The sequence below is a fragment of the Chlorocebus sabaeus genome, chromosome 25 (genome assembly GCF_047675955.1).
Source record: "Chlorocebus sabaeus isolate Y175 chromosome 25, mChlSab1.0.hap1, whole genome shotgun sequence".
In the NCBI taxonomy this organism is placed as follows: Eukaryota; Metazoa; Chordata; class Mammalia; order Primates; family Cercopithecidae; genus Chlorocebus; species Chlorocebus sabaeus.
The window spans coordinates 81,585,553-81,606,575 of record NC_132928.1 but is presented as its reverse complement, the minus strand read 5'-3'; the positions used below and the strand labels follow the sequence as shown (position 1 = coordinate 81,606,575).

Below are 21,023 nucleotides of genomic sequence, written 5' to 3'. Positions count from 1 at the left end.
TACTGTATTATGTTTAAAGGATGCATAATACATTTATTTTTAAATAGCTTTTTGGCAACCAGAAGTCCTGCTATAGATCACAGAAAATATTTTAAAAATTAAAAAATTGGCTTAATGAAAAAGATATAAGATTTATATAATGATGTTTTTGTGTTTTTCATCTGAGGATGTACATAGAGGAAAATTATGCTTAGAATTGAAAATCTGATTTCTTTTAATTTTACATTTCTTGAATAAGTGTGTTCAGTACTGTTTTAAAATAAGAATAAATGGTGTTACTCTGTGTTTTCTTTTATATTTTTCAAATGGATTTGATTCATTTTATCTTTGGTATAATTATTAAACTATTGTTATTTACCTTGACAGAGTTAAAGCATATTGTACCAGTATAAATCTCTTATTGCTGTACAACATTTGAAGTCTAAATATGTCATTAGTTGGAGAATTAATACCTAATGATTTTGAATTTTATATAGGAATAAATGAAATGGAAAAATAAGAGCAATTAGGAATTATTTTATTTTTCAACATGGGAATTATGTATTAGGCATTCTAGTTTTATAAATTTGGCTTATTAAGTCATGTGCTTATTAATATTAGGGCCGTATTTTTTCAGTAAAATGAAGTGAAGAGGGGCATCACTTTTTTTTTCCTTTTTCTTTAAATTTTTGTCCTTACATACTTATGTGGAAGACACTGATCTACATATCCTCTATTTATTCATTTGTTTAATAAATCATGAGTGAGCATTAAGTGGTAGGTACCAGCTTGGGCATGTAGAGAATTATCACTGCAAGGAAAACAACTGACAGTATATGCTGTCACTGATGGAAATTGAGCTTTTAAGCAAAGATTAAATTTGGGAAAACAGATCTGTTGTCATGAGCTTGTCAGCTTTCCAATGTTTACTTTTTTCGTGAGACTGGTATTGATAACAAATGTGATTGTATAATGAAATGTGTCAACATTAGGAAGATCAGCATAGCACGATAAGCCAGTGTTTTCTATGTGACCAATGCATAATGTTATAAAATTATATACAGTGTTAAAGATTCATTCAAAGTCCAATCTAGATCAATGGATTTTCACATAACAGTACAGAAAGTTCATTGATAAAGTTTCAAAATCTACATTGCAACTAACCTTTTAGAAATTATCCCTTGTTGAATTCTGGTGTAGTATCAAAGAATGATATCCATAACTATCTGAATATTTTTCCCTTTTTCAGCTTCATATCTGTTTGAACCAGATTTTTCCCCCTAAATTTAAACCAAAACAACATACTGCAACAGTTTGAAGGCAGGAACAGTTAAGAAAATTCAGCTGTCTTCTATTAAGCCAGACATTAAATAGATTTGTAAAAATGGAAAGCAGTGCCAGTCTTTGCGTTTTTCTTTCTTTCTTTTTTTTTTTTTAGAAAATAGTTATTTTTTATAAAAATGTATTGTTTGTTATATGTAATAAATTTATTTTCAAATGAAGTAAATTTATAAAATCTATTTTCAATTTCAAATACAGTAAACATAGATAAAAATCTACAAAATTTGTTGGTGCTGTAAGTAATATTTAAGGGTATAAAGAGGTTCTAAGATAAGAAGTTTAAGAATTGCTGATTGAAAGGAATGACTCCACATCTGAAATGCATGTTGGGGTGAGAGTGCCTTTTATAGTAAAATATTTGGAGTACGCTTTATGGTAAGAGACTGCACTTCACAGGAAGTAGTAAGGAGTCACAGGATATTTGGAGCAGAAAAGTGATGAAGTGGTACACACAAGATTAATCTGGAGGTGATGGATACATTAGGATGGAAGTGGGGAATGAGTGGAGTGGGGAAAAACAGTTTTAACAGAAGGGTAGATATAATATATTAAGGGTTCAATTAGATTGGGCTCAATCAGAGAGACTTTTGATGGCAGTATTGACCTGTGATGAGGGGAGCCGTCAGATGTTGGGTTTGAGTTTGGGTCACAGGAAGAAGCTGATTTATAGGGAAAATTGAACTGTTTTCAATTTTTTTGTAATTCTTTGCCTAAGCATTTGAGATTTAATCAGCAGGTAGAAATAACCAATAGAGAACTGAATCAATACCAGATAGCCTTCTAGCTCTTGTAGCATCATGGAGCACCTCTGTTGCTTAAAATTAGAAGTTGTCCTTTAGTAGGTAAGCAAATGGTAATGTGGTTGCTAAAAATGTGTATTTTGGTGGCTAGGTGGTATCTTATATTAAGTTCTAATAAAGTATACATTTATTGACTATTATGTACTTGACACTGTACCATATATTAATAGTTATTATGTTTGTGTATGTGTGAGTTTGCATATCGTTTAAAGCCCTGTTAACCCATGTGCTTTCGTTTTCTTAAGTACAGCATTGCAAAAAGGTTATTTTTCTATGAAGAACAATAAAATGTTGCTTAAACAAGTTATAGTCTAGATTTATTAATGAAAATAGACTTCTTTCTTTCTTTTTTGAAAAAAAGGCACAATTAGTGGAAGAGAAACATCTATTTCTTGCCCCTCTTATGATAAGTGTTTTTAATGGAAATTCATTGATATTGTGTGGATGATTTAACAAGGCTTTGTAAAGCAGCTGAAAATACGCTCTGACAACCATCTGATAAAATGAAAAACTGAACAAAATGTGTACTCAGATGATTCTCTGAAGGAATAATGGTGCAAATGAATTATCAAAGTGTGAAATCATTAAAAACAAAGCATGTTTGGGTTTTTATTGAATCTTAATTGTAGGCTTATGTATTTTCTTTTGTAAGCTAAGTTAAAAGAAAATTGCGTAACTAAATTTTTGGAGGCCAGTGTTGTAGGACATATATTGTACCATAATTTATTTTTTGCATAAAAGCTGCTGTTCATTTTTTTCAGCATTAACATGCGTGCTTTCCTCATGTAGGAGAATATATAAAAAACTGGAGGCCAAGATATTTCCTTTTGAAGACAGATGGCTCATTCATAGGATATAAAGAGAAACCTCAAGATGTGGATTTACCTTATCCCCTCAACAACTTTTCAGTGGCAAGTAAGTTAATTATAATTGTTGATTCACCTTGTATTTATTTATTTTTATGATTTTATGTGTCAAATATCTTAAGATATATGAGAAACCTGTGAAAAAGTTTGGGTTTATATTTAATAGAGAAATTTTCAGCTTTGATAGAATTTCAGTTCCTTACCATAGAGGTTATCGATAATATTTGGTCTTATACAATGCAATAGAATTTAATATTTCTATGTAGAACTTGAATGTGATAAATATAATTCCCCAAATATATACTTCAAGTTTTTCTTTATAAAATAAAAACAAGGACCTTTGAACTTGGTTGTTAGATTTAGCATGGTTATAAGATGTTGTGGTACTTAATGCATTTTAATCAGTTTCCTGTCATAATCTTAGCTCTTTTGATTGTGTGATGAGAAACAGGTGATTTATGTTAGAAATCATCTTCTGGGTAGATTTTATGTTCGTAGTTAAATTTTTCTTCCTTACAAATATCTAACAAAAATGTTTAAAACTTACTTAGAAATTTTGTATTTGCATGAACATAGCACAAAATAAACTGAAACATGACAATGATAATGACAATGATTATTATTGTTATGTTATTACCAGGCTCTTCCGACTTTTCAAATTTACTAATTAATCAATGAGAGAATCTTTCTTTGTTAAAGTGTTCTTTGTTAAAGTGTTAAAACACTTTGTTAAAGTGTTTTAAATTACGTTAAGTTAAATAAACTTGTGTTAAGATCTGGCTAGTCTGTATTAATAAGCTAAAATCTTTAATAAGACAATATCCTTAATTTTGATTTTGGTTATATGTTATCTATTGGCCACATTTGGGGGAAAAAAGATGTAAGGGATATTTGAAGCTAAAAAGTGCAATAATATAACAAAAAATTCAAGAAAATAAGTCTTTGAATATTACAAATTTCATTTTACCATTATAAAAGCCCTGATCTTTTTTTACTCCTATTGTTTTATTCAGGTTAGCCCTTTTAGTGGGTTAGAATGGCTACTGTATTTTTTTTTTTTTTAAGAAAAAGATAAAACAATAAACCAAAGGGTTAAAAGATTTGTGAAGTCATTTGAACGATATGGATACTAACTTAAAAAAAAAAAAACCTTTCTCTGTTTATATCAGTGGATTCTTATATAGATATTTTTTTAAATGAGATCACTGTGAAGTATGTGTGTTAGTTAAGAAAAACATCTTCTTTTCCACCAAAATGCTCATTAGATAATAATGGCTTTCTTTCAATAGAAAATTATTTTTTAAACCCTATTATCAACTGAAATAATATATTGTATTTTGTATTGACTTAAGAACACATTTTCATTTTAAAGACTTTTTGGGTGAGCATTTGCTTTAAAGTGATAGAAATTAGCTTTTAGAACATAAGCAGCATATATTATCTCAATGCCCTACCTAAAGCCAGTGTAGCTTTTTAGTTTATCTATTTTACTAGCAAATGTTATTGGTTTTTCTGAAATAATTTATAAAAGTACAGAATTCTTGTATCTGCTGATCAAAATGCAGCATTTTTTGACCTTATGAAATTTCACACCCCAACGAGTTTTAAAGACATACTGTATGTCACAGTCTGCCAACATCTGCTCCAACACTTCCACTGGCAGAGGCTGAAATAAATGCTGCACTCTTGGGGAAGGATCCTATTTGGTGACTGACAGTCAGCTTATTTATCCATGAAATAAATATTGTTTGACATCTGTAATCTTGTATAATCAAGTAGCTGTAGATAGTTGACTTAAACTAACAAATAAGTTGTAGGTCAGCTCCTTAGTTTTCAGAAGTATTAGTAACATGGATCTTACACTAAATAAATTTTTAAAAATTGATTATCACTAACGCTTGACTTACTGCAGTCTTAAATTCTGTAAATAACAATTACGTGAGGAAGTAATGGGTCTACTGAAATGGGTACTAGTTGAAGAAGTTCAAATTCCACCCTGGCCTTAAGCTACAAGTAATAGGACCTTGGGCAGGTTATTCTCTGAAACTTTGATCTTTATTTAGTTTCTTCATCAGCATGTTAGAAACATTTGGATTCAGTGGATTTGTAAGGCCCTTTTTGTCCCTGACATTCTGTGATTCTCTGAGGTGGACTTTGAGCAGGTCCTTGAAGAGTGAGTAGGAGTTAAGCAAATTAAAACAGAGAAGAAGGATATTCCAGGCAGAGGGCAATGAAGAATGTCTTTATGAGGAATTAAAGAAGGAACAGTTGGTGCAAGAGAGGGTTACTTCACCATTGCTTTTCCCTTTGCCCTAGCCCCCTTTAGTACATTTTTAAAAAGATAATTTTACAAGGTATTTCTAGGGTATGTTGGGAAATGTTTTTTATATATATATACACACACACGTATATATACATATATGTATATATGTATATACATATATATCCCTTTGCTAGCTACAATTCGAGTCCCTTGTTTTTCTGATAATTAAAGATATTATTTCATATTTAATCAATATGGGTTTTAATGAAATTTTACAAAAATAGGCTTTTTATCTATATGGAAAAAAACAGAGTATGAGAACTGTAAGGAGCTTGAGAACTTTCAATCTTAATTAAATTTTGAATTGCTTCCCTCCTGATTTAAGTTTTTCAAAAAGCTAGTCTTATACTCATTGTTTTCACTTTGTATCTCACTGCAGTCTAGCTTCCTCCCTTACTCACTTGATTGAAACTACTTATAATAAATTATTGAGTGACCAGTTAATTGCTAATGTAGGGGAAGAGAAATATCTTTTCTTCCCATTTTAGGTTCATGGCTGAGGCTCCTATAACAAAAGGAAGATTAACAAGAGAATAACATAAAATTTCAGTAATAAAACTTTTATGTGACAATGCAGCTTTTGGAATTGAAGACCCAAACAAACACACATAAACTGTTTTTCTTTTTTTTAAGACAGTCTCACTCTGTCGCCCGGGGCCTCCCAAGTAGCTGGGATTACAGGCGCACACCACCATGCCTGGCTAATTTTTGTTTTTTTTTTTTTTTTTTTTTTGGTAGAGATGAGGTTTCACCATGTTGGCCAGGCTGGTCTCAAACTCCTGACCTCAGGTAATCCACCTGCCTCAGCTTCCCAAAGTGCTGGAATTACAGGAGTGAGCCCCCATGCCTGGCCAAACTTGTGTATTTTTATGCTTAGGGTTGATGAAGAGGTGGATAGTCACAGGGACTAAGGCATTATAATGGTAATAAACTGAAGGGAACTTAGTAAGTCTTGTTTATCAGATTCTTTTCTCTGTCCCTGTTTCTTCAGAAATAAGGATATTCCTTTCCTCTGGGTATAGGGTGGGTATCTCTCATATGGGGATCTTATGACTTATTTCAGGGGAAGGTAAAAAAATTATTGCCAAGTTTTATGACCTGTCTCAGGTAAGAAGGATGAGAGGAGGGTAAGAATGACCTTCCTGCTTTTGCTGTTTTCTCAAATGCTAAGGTGCTGTCTTTTGGGAGATCATGTCATGAACCTTGTCAGTAAGTCTAGTAGACATTTTTCAGTTCTTATTTTTCCTGGATTTGTGTCTGGGCTGCATTTTATACTGTTGATATACGTCTCCTTCTTGGAGTGACCACTCTCATCGCTGTGTTCTGGGGTATACCTCTCTCCTGTTCCCCCCCACCCCTTAGGCTAATGCACAATTCTGGTATTTATCAGGGTTCTGGTGGAAGACCCTTCACACTTTGTACCTTCCCTTGCGTGGACACCTTGACTTTTGGGATTTCAGTTACAACCTTCTCTGCAGCTTACTCCCACACTTAAATTTCTAGACTGGGCCTCTCTCCTGAGCGTTAGGTTACTCTGTTCAATTGGCTACTGGACATCTATACCTAGATATTTTTTGACCGGGTGTGTCCTAAGCTAAACTCAAGATAGTTTTGTCCGTTTCTTCCTTTATACTCAGTATCTGAGTTCTGTCTCTGCCTGATCAAAAACATGGATGCTTTCCATGCCTTTTTTTCTCCTTCACATCTTTACCCCACTCCCAATTCATTTCTAATCCTGCTGATTTTGCATATTTCTTGAACCTATTATCCTTTTCTGTAATCACCCCAGAATGAGGCCTCATCATATCTGCTGTAGATTCTTAACTAGCTTCTCTATTTCTAGTTTGTACCACTCGTACTCTTTCTTCACACGGGTATCAAAGTGATCTTTCTAAAATTATATCATAACTATGCCATTCCCCTGTGAAAGCCCTGCCTTGGGTCATCATTGCCTACTGGATAAAGTTAAGCTTCCTTAATACATCATAGATCTCTTCAATCTGCCTCTACTTTCAACTCTTGCAACATCTCTCTTCTGCTCTACAATTGTGTATCAACAATACTGAACTGTTTATAATTCCCTTTACAACCTATGCTGCTTTTCCACTCTGAGGCTTTGTTTATGCTGTTTCCTTTGATTGGAATGTCCTTTGGTCCTCTGTTTGCCTGGATAATTTTCTGTCTTCTAAGACTTAATTCAGATTTTAATTCCCGTCCCTATTCCTTGCTAAATTACTCCTCTCTGCCCTTCTTAAATCTATTGTCTTCTGTTGTTAACACATTGTTTCTTGGTTATCTTGTTCCTGTGCATGTGTCATTCACTGACCAGCAAGTTATTTTAGGGGAAAGAACTTAGTCTTATTTATCTCATATTTCCTAGTGCCTGTATTTTATGACTTAATAACTGTTTTTAAGTGTGAAACATCTAGTCCAGATTTCTCCTTTTTTAGATGAGAATAATGAAGCCTTTAGAAATTCAATGATCTTTTTAAGGTTGCCTTACTAGGTAGTGGTAGTTAAGTATCAAGAATAAAACTCACATGTCTTGACTATCATTTAAATATTACTCCCCTCCCCCACCCACATATTATGACATTTTCCGTAGGTTTACAGTGATGAGACCTGATTTTGGGTCCCATTTCCAACACTTAAATGACTAGATATCTTGGCGTGGAGAATGGAAACTCCACAAGCCCTACAGAATGTGGATAGCAGTATTTGATGTTCACCCTTCTTTGGGTGGATCACATATGAACTATTCATGTGTAGGTGCCAATGTAATGCTACAGAAATGTAAGTAAAAACAAGGGTTTTCAAGGATAGTATGTCTCTAATCAAAATTAGTGTTTGATGGATTTCTGAGGATTGTAGATTGAGATAATCGATACACAAGAAACATGCACTTTGAAAGATAATATAGGATACATACATTGTCTCAGGGCTGCATTTTATTTTACTTTGAGTAAAACAGTTTGTCTATTCAGGAGTCATGGTCTTGCTAACATTTTGACAATTTATGTGAACTTCTGTTGAGTTTACCAGCTTGCTCAGTGCCAAAGTGGGAATAGTTCCCACATGGAGGACATGTGCATTTGCCCGTATGTCTGGGGCTTATCCTACTTCTGATGAATTCCTTCTTACTCTCTGTGGTGGGATGGGAGAAGTGCCAGCCTGTGTCGTAAGAAGCCTCTCCTAGAGTTCTACCTTATTCTATGCTGCAAATATTACCCTACCCTGACAATATTCTTTTCTTCTCTGAAACCTTTCTTCAGTCCCTTCTTAAAATATAGGTCATTCTGCATTCGTAAGCCCCATTTTAAAAGATGAAATGAAATATTTACTTTTTTTCTTTCTTCTTTAACTTTTTTGTTTTTTTTAAGACAAGATCTCACTCTGTCACTCAGGCTGGAGTACAGTGGCACAATTACAGCTCTCTCTAGCCTCAATCTCCCAAGCTTAAGTGATCTCTCACCTCAGCCTCCTGAGTAGTGGGGACTACAGCTGCGTGCCACCTCACCTGGCCAATTTTTTATAGAGACAGGGTTTCACCATTTTGTTCAGGCTGGTCTTGAACTCCTGGACTCATCAAGTGATCCACACCTTGGCCTCCCAAAGTGCTAGTATTATAGGCGTGAGCCACTGTGCATTACCAAAATATTTACTCTCTAACCTACTTTTCTCTCTTTGAAAGTAAGGAAATTATGGAACTTAAACCTACTAACGAACATCTTTATCTCATCCCAGCTACTTGGGTGGCTAAGGTGGGAGGATCATTTGAGACCAGCCTGGGCAACGTAAACCCTGTGCCTTTAAAAAAAAAAAATCTTTGAATAAATATTATTTACAGAGATTTTAAATATGTAGAAAAATCAGTTGATTCCTATTAATGCTTCTAATACATGAGGATAGAGGAAAAACTTATGACTTGATTCTTAGTCTTGTGTAACAGATAATACAACCTAGAATAGTAACCTTGTAATTCTAGAAAAGCTATAAGCTATGTAAGTATATACTATATAAATGTACATGAATTATGAGAGATCAGAATAAATCACTTTTGAAGTGTTGATTGATCGTTATACCCATACCTGATAGTGAAAGGAGTATATAATAAAATTTTTATATGTGAGAATTTGTCATTGACTATGGAAGACATTCACATGGAACATATAGCAATGGGAGGAAAAATGAGATTAATTGCCAAAATGAATTCTGTAGAAAGTAGCTGCCATAGAAGTTGAGAGAAGCAATAGGTAAGTGTTAGCGAGGGTGACTAAGAATTTACTCATGAGATGGGGTTGACATGAACCCTGAAGAAGAGGATTTGATTATGTTTTTGGAAGACAGAGGACATTCTCAGTGAGGTTAACAACAAAAGCAAACAAATGAAGGAAAGTATTAAGGAGTAGCTTGTTTTGTGAATAGTATAGGCAATATCCTAGATGGATGGAGAATTTATGTTGGAGGGAAATAAAAGCTCAGGTTAAAAAGTCTTGAATTTCAATATGATGAAATTTGTGAACATCTGGTTTCCAAATCAGTATTCATTTTTTTTTTTTTAAAGGACCTATCTGGTTATAGTGTGCAGTGGAGGGGATACATCCTTAAACAAACAGGCCGTGAGTCAGTCAGCAAGATACTATTTAGTCCTCATCCTTTTCAGGCTCTCTGCTACCATCCTAGCTCAGTTCTTCATCGCTTCCTTACTGGATTATGTTAAGTCTCCTAATCAAGCTCTTACCTTCAAATATTATCTTTTCTGGAATATTTGGAAGCAATACATAGGATAGATTCATCTCCAAAAAAAGTTCCTTTGCAAATACCATTCTCTTTGCTTAGAAAAATTTCAGATGTTCTCCATTTTTGACAAGGAGAAGCTGAATTATTTTTTAATATATATCCGCAATTAAACGCTTGCCCAAATAATAACTATGTTTATACCTTGTATCTTTTTATTCTTTTTTTTCTGTTACTTTTTAATGTTCTATACATTTTCTTTTTGACATACATTGCTATATTCTAGTCCGGTTTAATTACATACAAAATTCCTAACCTTGTGTTTTTTAATGATTTTTAGATCATTTAATCATTTGATTTGGTACTTTCTTTTTTTTCTTGATTTACTTTATTTAAAAAACATTTTTAATTGATACGTATTAGATGTACATATTTTCAGGTACATGTGATTATTTGATATATTCATATAATGAAATCAAGGTAATTGATAAATCTGTCACCTTAGATACTTGTTTTTTCTTTATGCTATCAAATTTTTAGACAAATGGAAAGTTATGTCTGTTAACCGGTGTATCCCACTGTAAGGAATAGTTGCCTTATCTTAAAAAGTAAATTACTGTAAATGTAATCAAATTTTGCTTCTCGCTTCTATTTTCATAGGTGGGGTTATGTTCACGTATTTGCAGAATTTAACCTTAAACCAAGTTTAGAATTGGGAATGGAGAAAACCTTTGTAAAAATTATTTTTAAATGAGATCATTTTTAAGAAAATTATAATGTAACAATGTCACGTATTTCCTTCAGGCTCCAATTCAAATCATACTCCAATTTGAAAAGAACAGAAATTCAACAAAATGTTCATTCTTTCATACTTTTTCCTTACATTACACAACAAATGTGGAAAGAAAAAAAAACAGAAAAAGTGTATCCCATCTTTTTTTTTTGAGACGGAGTCTTGCTCTGTATCCCGGGCTGGACTGCAGTGGCCGGATCTCAGCTCACTGCAAGCTCCGCCTCCCGGGTTCCCGCCATTCTCCTGCCTCAGCCTCCCGAGTAGCTGGGACTACAGGCGCCGCCACCTCGCCCGGCTAGTTTTTTTTTTTGTATTTTTAGTAGAGACGGAGTTTCACCGTGTTAGCCAGGATGGTCTCGATCTCCTGACCTCGTGATCCGCCCGTCTCGGCCTCCCAAAGTGCTGGGATTACAGGCTTGAGCCACCGCGCCCGGCCAAAAAGTGTATCCCATCTTAATGGAAATGATTGCAGCAGTCAAGAGTTTCAAATCCAGCTGCTAGGGGTGAAAGCAGCCCTCTGCATCTCTGACAGATTTCATCAGTGTTAAGTCCTTTATAATCATAGCTTTCCGTGTGTGTCATCTGAGTTTCTTATTAAATAATCTCACTATTTTAATAGTTCCTTCCTTATAACTACAGGTGACCTGATCAGATTTCTGTTTTAGAGCCTGCTTCCTCTTCTCTGGTGGCTTCCATGATCTCCCAGCCCTTTCCTGATTTGTATTCCCAAGCTAATCTTTTTAGTTACAGTCTTTACTTGCTGAGCCTCTTTCATCAGAATATAAGAATAAATGTGGGGGCTTATTTAGAATCAAAGGGAATGGTAAACTTTTAGAAAACAGTGACCATGTATACTCATTTTAAAAAAGTCTCACAGCATTTATTACAATATCTGGTATACTGGAACATCATTGGATTCGTAGTCAGAAGACCTGACTTTGGGACTTGGTTCTGCTGCTTTACTAGCTATGTGATCTTCGGCAAATCACATAACTTCTCTAATTTTCATTTTGCTCATCTTTGAACAATGAAGCTAATAATAGATCATATAGCCGGGTGGTGTGGCTCATGCCTGTAGTCCTAGAACTTTGGGAGGCTAAGGTGGGTGGATCACTTGAGGTCAGGAGTTTGAGACCAGCCTGGCCAACATGATGAAACCCCCGTCTCTACTAAAAATAAAAAAATTAGCCAGGCTTGGTGGGGCACGCCTACAGTCCCAGCTACTGGGCTGAAGCAGGAGAATTGCTTGAACCCGGAAAGTAGAAGTTGCAGTGAGCCAAGTCCGTGCCACTGTACCCCAGCCTTGGCGACAGAACAAGACTTTGACTCAAAAAAATATATATATATATATTTGAAAACAATTTGTACATTGTAAAATGCTATCCAAATAGTATTAACATAAGATAGAAGGTAGTTAGTAATGTTTGCTAAATTAACTGGCAATCATTCTTCCTTCTTTAGCTAAATTACATTGGAGTGAGGAGGAAACCACTTTACCGAGCTTTCTTTCAAGAGTCTTAAAGGTTTTAGAGACCTTGCTTACAACAATCTCTTGCAGTTGAGGCCAAATGCTATTGTTTGGTTGGAGGAAAATTTCTAGTTTCATTTAATGCCTAGGACTTTGATTAGTCAGGGCTATTCTTTCTTACGACTAAACAAAGTGAGGTACATTCCCAAACCCTGCTCACAGCCTTCTTCTGACCCAAAAAGAAGATGTCACTATGGCTAAAGAAGTAACACCTTAATTCTGTGAAGAAAGTCAATGGTAGCTTGATGGGGATAGCATTGAACCTGTAAATTACTTTGGGCAGTATGGCCATTTTCACGATATTGATTCTTCCTATCCATGAGTATGGAATGTTTTTCCATTTGTTTGTTTCCTCTCTTATTTCCTTGGGCAGTGGTTTGTAGTTCTCCATGAAGAGGTCCTTCACATCCCTTGTAAGTTGTATTCCTAGGTATTTTGTTCTCTCTGTAGCAATTATGAATGGGAGTTCACTCATGATTTGGCTCTCTGTTTGTCTGTTATTGGTGTATAGGAATGTTTGTGATTTTTGCACATTGATTTTATATCCTGAGACTTTGCTGAAGTTGCTTATCAGCTTAAGGAGATTTGGGGCTGAGATGATGGGGTTTTCTGAATATACAAGCATGTCATCTGCAAACAGAGATAATTTGACTTCCTCTCTTCCTATTTGAATACCCTTTATTTCTTTATCTTTCCTGATTGCCCTAGCCAGCACTTCCAATACTATGTTGAATAGGAGTAGTGAGAGAGGGCATCCTTGTCTTGTGCTGGTTTTCAAAGGGAATGCCAAGAAAGAGCCCATATAGCCAAAGCAATCCTAAGTGAAAAGAACAAAGCTGGAGGCATCATGCTACTTGACTTCAAACTATACTACAAGGTTACAGTAACCAAAACAGCATGGTACTGGTACCAAAACAGAGATATAGACCAATGGAACAGAACAGAGGCCTCAGAAATAACACCACACATCTACAGCCATCTGATCTTTGACAAACCCGACAAAAACAAGCAATGGGGAAAGGACTCTCTATTTAATAAATGGTGTTGGGAAAACTGGCTAGCCATATGCAGAAAACTGAAACTAGACCCCTTCCTTACACTTTATACAAAAATTAACTCAAGATGGATTAAAGACTTAAACATGAGACCAAAAAACCATAAAAACCCTAAAACTGTAAAACCATAAAAACCCTGGAAGAAAACCTAGGCAATACCATTCAGGACATAAGCATGGGCAAATAATTCATGTCTAAAACACCAAAAGCAATGGCAACAAAAACCAAAATTCACAAATGGGATTTAATTAAACTAGAAAGCTTCTGCACAGCAAAAGAAACTATCATTAGAGTGAACAGGCAGCCTACAGAATGGGAGAAAATTTTTGCAATCTGTCTATCTGTCAAAGGGCTAATATCCAGATTCTACAAGGAGCTTAAACAGTTTTACAAGAAGAAAACAACCCCATCAAAAAGTGGGCAAAGGATGTGAACAGACACTACTCAAAAGAAGACATTTATGTGGCCAACGAACATATGAACAAAAGCTCATCATCACTGGTCATTAGAGAAATGCAAATCAAAACACAATGAGATACCATCTCATGCCAGTTGGAATGGTGATCATTAAAAAGTCAGGAAACAACAGATGCTGAAGAGGATGTGGAGAAATAGGAATGCTTTTATACTGTTGGTGTAAGTAAATTAGTTCAACCATTGTGGAAGTAAATTAGTTCAACCATTGTGGAAGACAGTGTGACGATTCCTCAAGGATCTAGAACTAGAAATACCATTTGACCCAGCAGTTCCATTACTGGGTATACACCCAAAGGATTATAAATCATTCTGCTATAAAGACACATGCACACGTATGTTTATTGCAGCACTATTCACAATAGCAAAGACTTGGAACCAACCCAAATGCCCATCAATGATAGACTGGATAAATAACGTGTGGTACATATACACCATGGAATACTGTGCAGCCATAAAAAAGGATGAGTTCATGTCCTTTGCAGGGACATGGATGAAGCTGGAAACCATCATTCTGAGCAAACTGTCACAGGAACAGAAAACCAAATACCACATGTTCTCACTCATAAGTGGGAGTTGAACAATGAGAACACATGGACACAGGGAGGGGAACATCACATACCAGGGCTTGTTAAGGGGTAGGGGGTTAGGGGAGGGATAGCATTAGGAGAAATACCTAATGTAGATGACAGGTCGATGGATACAGCAAACCACCATGGCCCGTGTATACCTATGTAACCAACCTGCACGTTCTGCACATGTACCCCGCAACTTAAAGTATAATTAAAAAAAATTTAAAAAACATTAATACAAAAAAAGTGTTCAATTAACATATATTGATTGCTAAAAAAATAAATAAATAAGATCTCACACCATTGGATCAGAGTGAAGAGTTTGGGGTGAGGGCAAGAGGAACGGGGTATAGACCAAATTCTTGAAACCCTGGGCATTGGAAGACAAAGCTGCTGCAGGCTGAGAAAGACCCGTGCGACTATTGCTATTCCCTTTTTAGTCAGAAGTTGTTTTCCTTCAGTATTTTTCTGACTGGTTGAAGAGGATCCCATCCATTGGAGGAAAAATTAAAGGTAATTTGCTTCCTAGATTATTGCTTTTATGAAAGGTGGAGGATGCAATGGAGATTGTTTTTAAAGGAAGACAGGCAAGTAGTTACCAGCTTCAGTAGTTTATATTGAGGACATAGAAGAGATTCCAGCATGACCACCTTCCTTTATTCCATTCTTTTTCCCTCCTTCTTTTCCTCTGTATCTGCCTTCCCCCTTTTCTCTCTCACTCAACTTTTCCGAAGGTCAGCAATCAACTCTTACTTGTTGATAGGTGCTTAAGTAAGGGAACACTCTATATATCATTAGTATCACTCAATTATTTTTAAGTACTTCTGATTTCTTCCTTGATTTTCTTTTCTGCTCATCTCAAATAACAACCATTTGCACCTACTGTATTTTGAAGATTTCTACCTTGTGTGTATGTGTTTGACTTAAAGTAACACAAATTGGAAACATAGGAGTCATCAAAATTAATGTTTAAATATACTTTTTAGGAAGTCTAAATTCTAATGAATATTTAGAAAGTTTTTATTGAGGGTTATTGTGTTCTCAACATTGTACCAGGTACTGAGGGGAAAAAAGAGGGAAATAAGGAAACCAACCTTTCTTTGAGTGTTACTATGTATCAAGCCCCTTCACATATGTTTTCTCATTTTATCTTCATCACAACATTGTGAGGTACGTATTATGCTCCCCATTTTAAAGAAACTCAGAGTGGTTATATGACTTGCTTAGGCCACTATTTGGCAAGTGGCAGAGCCCACAGCATGAACCCATGTCTAACAGAGTGAACCTAGAGTTTTGTGTTCATTTTCTTATTCCATAGGTACAAGATCTAGCCCTTGGCTTTGAAGAATTTATAGTCTAGTAGCAAAAATATGCCACAGACCCTAGGAATTGGTATTTTGAGATGTTTTGCGGCTAAGTTCCGAAGTGAGTTTTGCTATTAATATATGCAGTTACAATTTAGGAAAAAGAGGTATCATTAAAGATGGGATCATCAAGAAAAGCTTCTTTGGAAATTGAGATTGATTGGAGAAATGGTAATATTTCAAAAGATAAAGTTACTTTCTAGGTAACAAGAATAGCATTAATTTGAAAAATTATTTCTGAGAAACTTTGGCTGAATTTCTTTTCATCTTGTCGAAGTAAGTGGGTATGAAATCCTCAGAAATGAATGAAAGCTCCAGATGGTATGTTATTTCCTTATCCCTGTATAGAGTGAAAAATATCAAATGAGGAAAAAGAATAAGTAATAGGAATAAATATGGCATTTGAAATACTTAGCAGAATGCCCTAATCATGTCAGACATTGTTTTCTCGGGGCCACAGTTAGGCACTAGCTACCCTGTGTGTTAGCTTACCTTGTGTTTTATTTGTAGTTTCTGTGGTAACATTGTTGTTCATCTTCTCTCCTAGTAGAATATAAAATAATTTTACTGACAAACACTCCATTTTAAAATCCTACCTACAGAGTTTTTAAAATTTAAGCTAAATTTTAAAATTTAGAAAGCTTGGAAAGGGGTACATTATCTTTTTATATATTTAATTTTTAAAAATTTGCCTTCTTTTATGTAGGGAAGTTGGAGTAGTGTGGATGGGAAGTGGAGGGTGGAGTGGAAGGATCACTACCTGCAGCCTGTGGATGATAAGGCAACTGTAGTGTATTTACTGTATAATTTTTTTATGACCTTATTAAATGTATGGATTATTTTGGTTAAGTTGAATATAGATAACTACTTGATTTATTTGTTAATTTTTTTTTTTAGTGTGTCATTTTAAACTTAAATGTTTAGTTTCTAGAAAGAGGATTGTGTGTAATTAGTTTTTGAAATTGTAATTAGAAAGATGATTGTTTGCCCATTATATTTGGTGTTTTAATCCCAATTTATAATTAATACATCAGAAATTAGGAGGGCAATTAAGGAAGCAAGGGAAGAAAATTAACATTTTTAAAGAGCCTGCTTTTTACAGGGTGTTTTATTTGTGTAATTGCATTTTGTCATCACATGAAAAACATGTAATAAATATTACTTAAAGGAAAAAAAAACTAGATAATGAATCTGAGACCTAGAGAGACCAAAAAACTTTCCCGGAACCTCAAACATGGCAGAACTGTGATTTGAACTCTAATCTAACGCCGGTTTGAATGTGTTTAGTCATATATGGGGTTCAGAGATGACAACTCTCTTCACGTAATACATAGTCAGCACCCACGGAACTTTTGTGCTATGCCGAGTGTCACCCAGTGGGTTAATAGTGGACCCTCATTGTTGTCAAGAGTTGTATTATATATAATAGCGATACTTCTTTCTGCTAGAGCAAAGGAACAAATATAGATGTGGTAGATGGGTGGCTGATAAATTTGATAGAGTTTTATTATGTAATGTTGAGCCAGTCGCTTAACCATCCTGGGACTCAGAATTTTGTGATCTGTAGAGTGAGGGAGTTAGAGTGAAGGATCTCTAAAGTCCTTTCTTCTAAATTCAGTGGTTTGCCTATCAGCAGCAGATAATAATTTCTTGAAATATTGAGTATATTGAGGAGTAGTATAGTAATAAATTACCACTTGTTGAGTACCTTCTGCCTCGTACTTTACATACATACATACATATATGTACATACATACACATACATGTGTGTATTAGTAAGATATATTTAGTCTTACTAACATCCTTGGAGGACAAACAGTCTATTTTATAGCTGGAGAAACTAGGCTCATGGAATTTCCCAGTGGCAAGCAATTCTTTCAGAGATGGAGCTGGGAGATAAACCCGCAGCTTTCAAGTTTCCAGACCAGTTCTTTTTCCATGTTCCTACTTAACTAAAGGATCTTTGACTACCTTACATTAGGGCCTTGAAGTGAGAGGTTTTCTAGTGTGGGCAATTCGGAAGATATGGGTTTTCCATGACTCTAGACTAGTCTTTCTGTCTGTATCGTGGATCAGATCTTGTCATTCTTGACTAGTACATGAAGATGTATTTGAGAGCTTTTGGATAATTCCATTTAGGGACACAGCACCTTAATGTAGATGATTCACTAGTATGTGAAAATTTCAGCCTTGCTCTTCCAACTAAGTCATAGAAGCCATAGGGGAGACACTGATTTTCTTAAGAGGCAGAATCATCTGAATATTTGCCGTAAGTTACATAATCATTGCATTTTTAACAAATTGAACTTGAGGGACGTGTTTTGTTGCTTCCTCTGAGTTGATACATGCTAAATTACTGGCTTTCTGATTTTTTCACCCCTTTATCTTTATTTTAATTTAAAAGCATTTATTATACTTTGAGTAAAGTTAAATGAGGCCTAAGGCCGCATTGGGAGGAAGGACCTTTAAGCCTTGGAATTTAGGAAAGATATAGAGGCGTTCTTTTGGATTGGAAATAATACATAATCAAGCAGATGCTAATGAAAAAATGAAATGCAGGGGAAGAGAAAAGAGACTAGGGTGCCTGTTTGGAAGTTTTATAGAGGAGAGTACATTGCCCCTTTATTACAATAATGTTTCTGAACTATAATAAGGTCTTTCATTGCAAGTTCAGCTTTTTTCATTCATTTGTTTTGTGCTCTGCTTCCTCTGTTACTAATTGTCAGCACAATAGTCTTCCAACTATGAAGTCTCAGTGTCCTTTTGGACCAATTTGTTATTGTCTTTCTCCCTCACCCCCCAACCCATGCACTCAGAATCTATTACTATGGTTGCATTTTTAGACATTTTTAATGTTTTAAAATGGCACTGCTTTTGAAACCTGCCAGAATAGTTCATGATAACTGAATCATCCAACCAGCAACAGTTACTGCTTCCAAAAGCACACTGATAAAGTTTCTGTCTCTGTAGCGTGTTCTTATAAGATAATTTAAAATAAACATGTAATACTCTTTACAGCATTATTCCATATGCATTGTTTCCTTTGAACTTCACCTTAGTCCTGTGGAACGTTTTATTAAAATATTTTTGTTAAACTGTATTATTTACAGATTTACTGTTTGCCTCATAAATTGTTGGATATTTCTGTGCCTCTAGGAAGTGCCATCTCTATTCTTTACCTATTGATGAGTCTTTATTTTTATCAACAGATTATTTTATTATGACTAAGGAATCAGCAAAGTTGGCTTAGACTGACAAGCCTGAACAAATTCCGATATTAGACTCCTGGCAACTTTAGTTACGTGTTAATTCATGTTAGGTTTTTAACATTTTGGCCAATAAACACTTTAAATGTGCTCTCAGCCTTGTTCCAATAATCTGGTATTGACAGAAAGACATTATTCAAATAAAACTTATATAGAGAAGTCCTGAAGCAGTATAATAATACTTGACAGCTTATCTGTCACTTACAGAACTTTGTCTTGTCATGTGATCAGAGCTTGTTGGTGCTTTTAAATATTATGTCAGTGAAGATAGCAGTTATTTTTAATGCATGAATACTAAATAAAAGATTGGTCAGTTTTCTTTGGGAGAAAGCATATTTCAGTTCTCTGTCACCTGTTTGTATCAATTTATTTGCATAAAACTAGAAAGTGAAATACAGTTGACCCTTGAACAGTGCAAAGTTTACCCTTGTGTAGTCAAACATCCATGTTCTAACTTTTGACACCCTCAAACTTAGCTGCCAATATCTTACTGTTGCCCAGAAGCTTTACCAATAACCTAAACAGTTAATTGATACATATTTTGTGTACTACATGTACTATATACCATATTCTTATAATGTCAGCTAGAAAAATGCTATTAAGAAAGTCATAAGGAAGAGAAAACACATTTGCTATTCATTAAGTGGAAGTGGGTCATCATAAAGGTCTTCATCCTCATTGTCTTCATGTTGAGTAGGCAGAGGACGAGGAGAAAGAGAAGGCGTTGGTCTTTCTGTCTTGGGTGGCAGAGATGAAGAGATGTGGAGCAGGTGGAAGGGGAAGGCAGGAGAGACAGGCACACTTGGTGTACTATTATTGAAAAAAATCCATGTATAAGTGGAACTGCGCAGTTCAGACCTGTGTTTTCCAAGAGTCATCTGTATAAAGGTTATTAGAAAGAAAGAAAACTTTACTTCCTTTCATTAACAACCAACATCCTAAAAACAGTATATGATACAAAAAGAGACATGAATTTGGAGCTAGAAAACCTGGATTTGAGACTCAGTTTTACCACATTAATGGCTTGATGATTTTGAATAAGTGATTTAAACATTAAATAGCTTCTTTTTAAAAAAATTTTTGAACTGGAAATGACCATACTTTAGAACTCAACTGAGAGGATTAATTGAGAAATAATGTATGTGAAATCTTAACGTAGTGAAGCAATTGATAATATGCTAAGATAATTATTTAGTAGTTACTATTTAAAAAATAAATTTTGGAGAAAGATATAATAGAAAGCAAAGTTTTCCTACTGATTTAAATTGGCAGAGATTTAAGATGAGATTTTCCCCCTTATTCTTCTAGAGATCAGTGAATGAACTGATTCTTTTACCTTAGTTCATATAGCTTGCTATCAAACCAGATTTTAAAATGAAGTGTTTTTGTTGTCGTTGTTGTTGTTGCTGTAGTAAATACCCAAGAGGCTTCTTTATGTCTGTGGTTGGAACCATCTTTCAAAGCCAGGTTACCCTATTTGGAGTCAGAATTCCTGAACGCAAGTAAAACACATCTATACTTTCCCCTTACAGTTTAAAGAAGTTAGGGAGTGCTTTCCAACGAGGTCACTATTCAATGCCTAGGTTACTGGCTGATATGCTGTGGGTACCTAACAAATATTGTGTAATTAATGTCTAGATTTACTATGGAAAAAAATGTCAAAAATAAAAACATAACAGAAAGGTCTGAGCCTAAGAGGGCAACTCCATTTGGAAGTAGAGGCCCTAAGAAAAACTAATGAATGGTATAGGATGCTAGTAAAACCAGGCAAGTCAGTGTCATGGAAGTCAAGGAAAAGGGACTCAAAGGATAGGGAGCCAAGAACATCAAATGCTGCAAATAAATGAAAATGAGAACAAGGAAAATATATCTGATGAAAAAGAGACTTCAGTAGAGTGGTAGAAACCAGAATTTAGCTAATTGGT

At 34.9% G+C, this 21,023-nt stretch overlaps 1 protein-coding gene across 5 annotated transcripts in view; it reads left to right on the top strand.

Moving 5' to 3' along the window:
* The window catches only part of AKT3 (AKT serine/threonine kinase 3), a 359,827-nt gene that overhangs the window by 152,038 nt on the left and 186,766 nt on the right, over nt 1–21,023 (top strand). For 4 of the 5 annotated variants that reach the window (XM_007989958.3, XM_007989955.3, XM_073011887.1 and 1 more), the window contains exon 3: nt 2,910–3,035. The exons of the other annotated variant lie outside the window; for it this stretch is intronic. In XM_007989958.3, the coding sequence (XP_007988149.1) occupies nt 2,910–3,035 (126 nt within the window). The remainder of the gene's footprint in view (nt 1–2,909; nt 3,036–21,023) is intronic. 5 annotated transcript variants of the gene reach the window in all.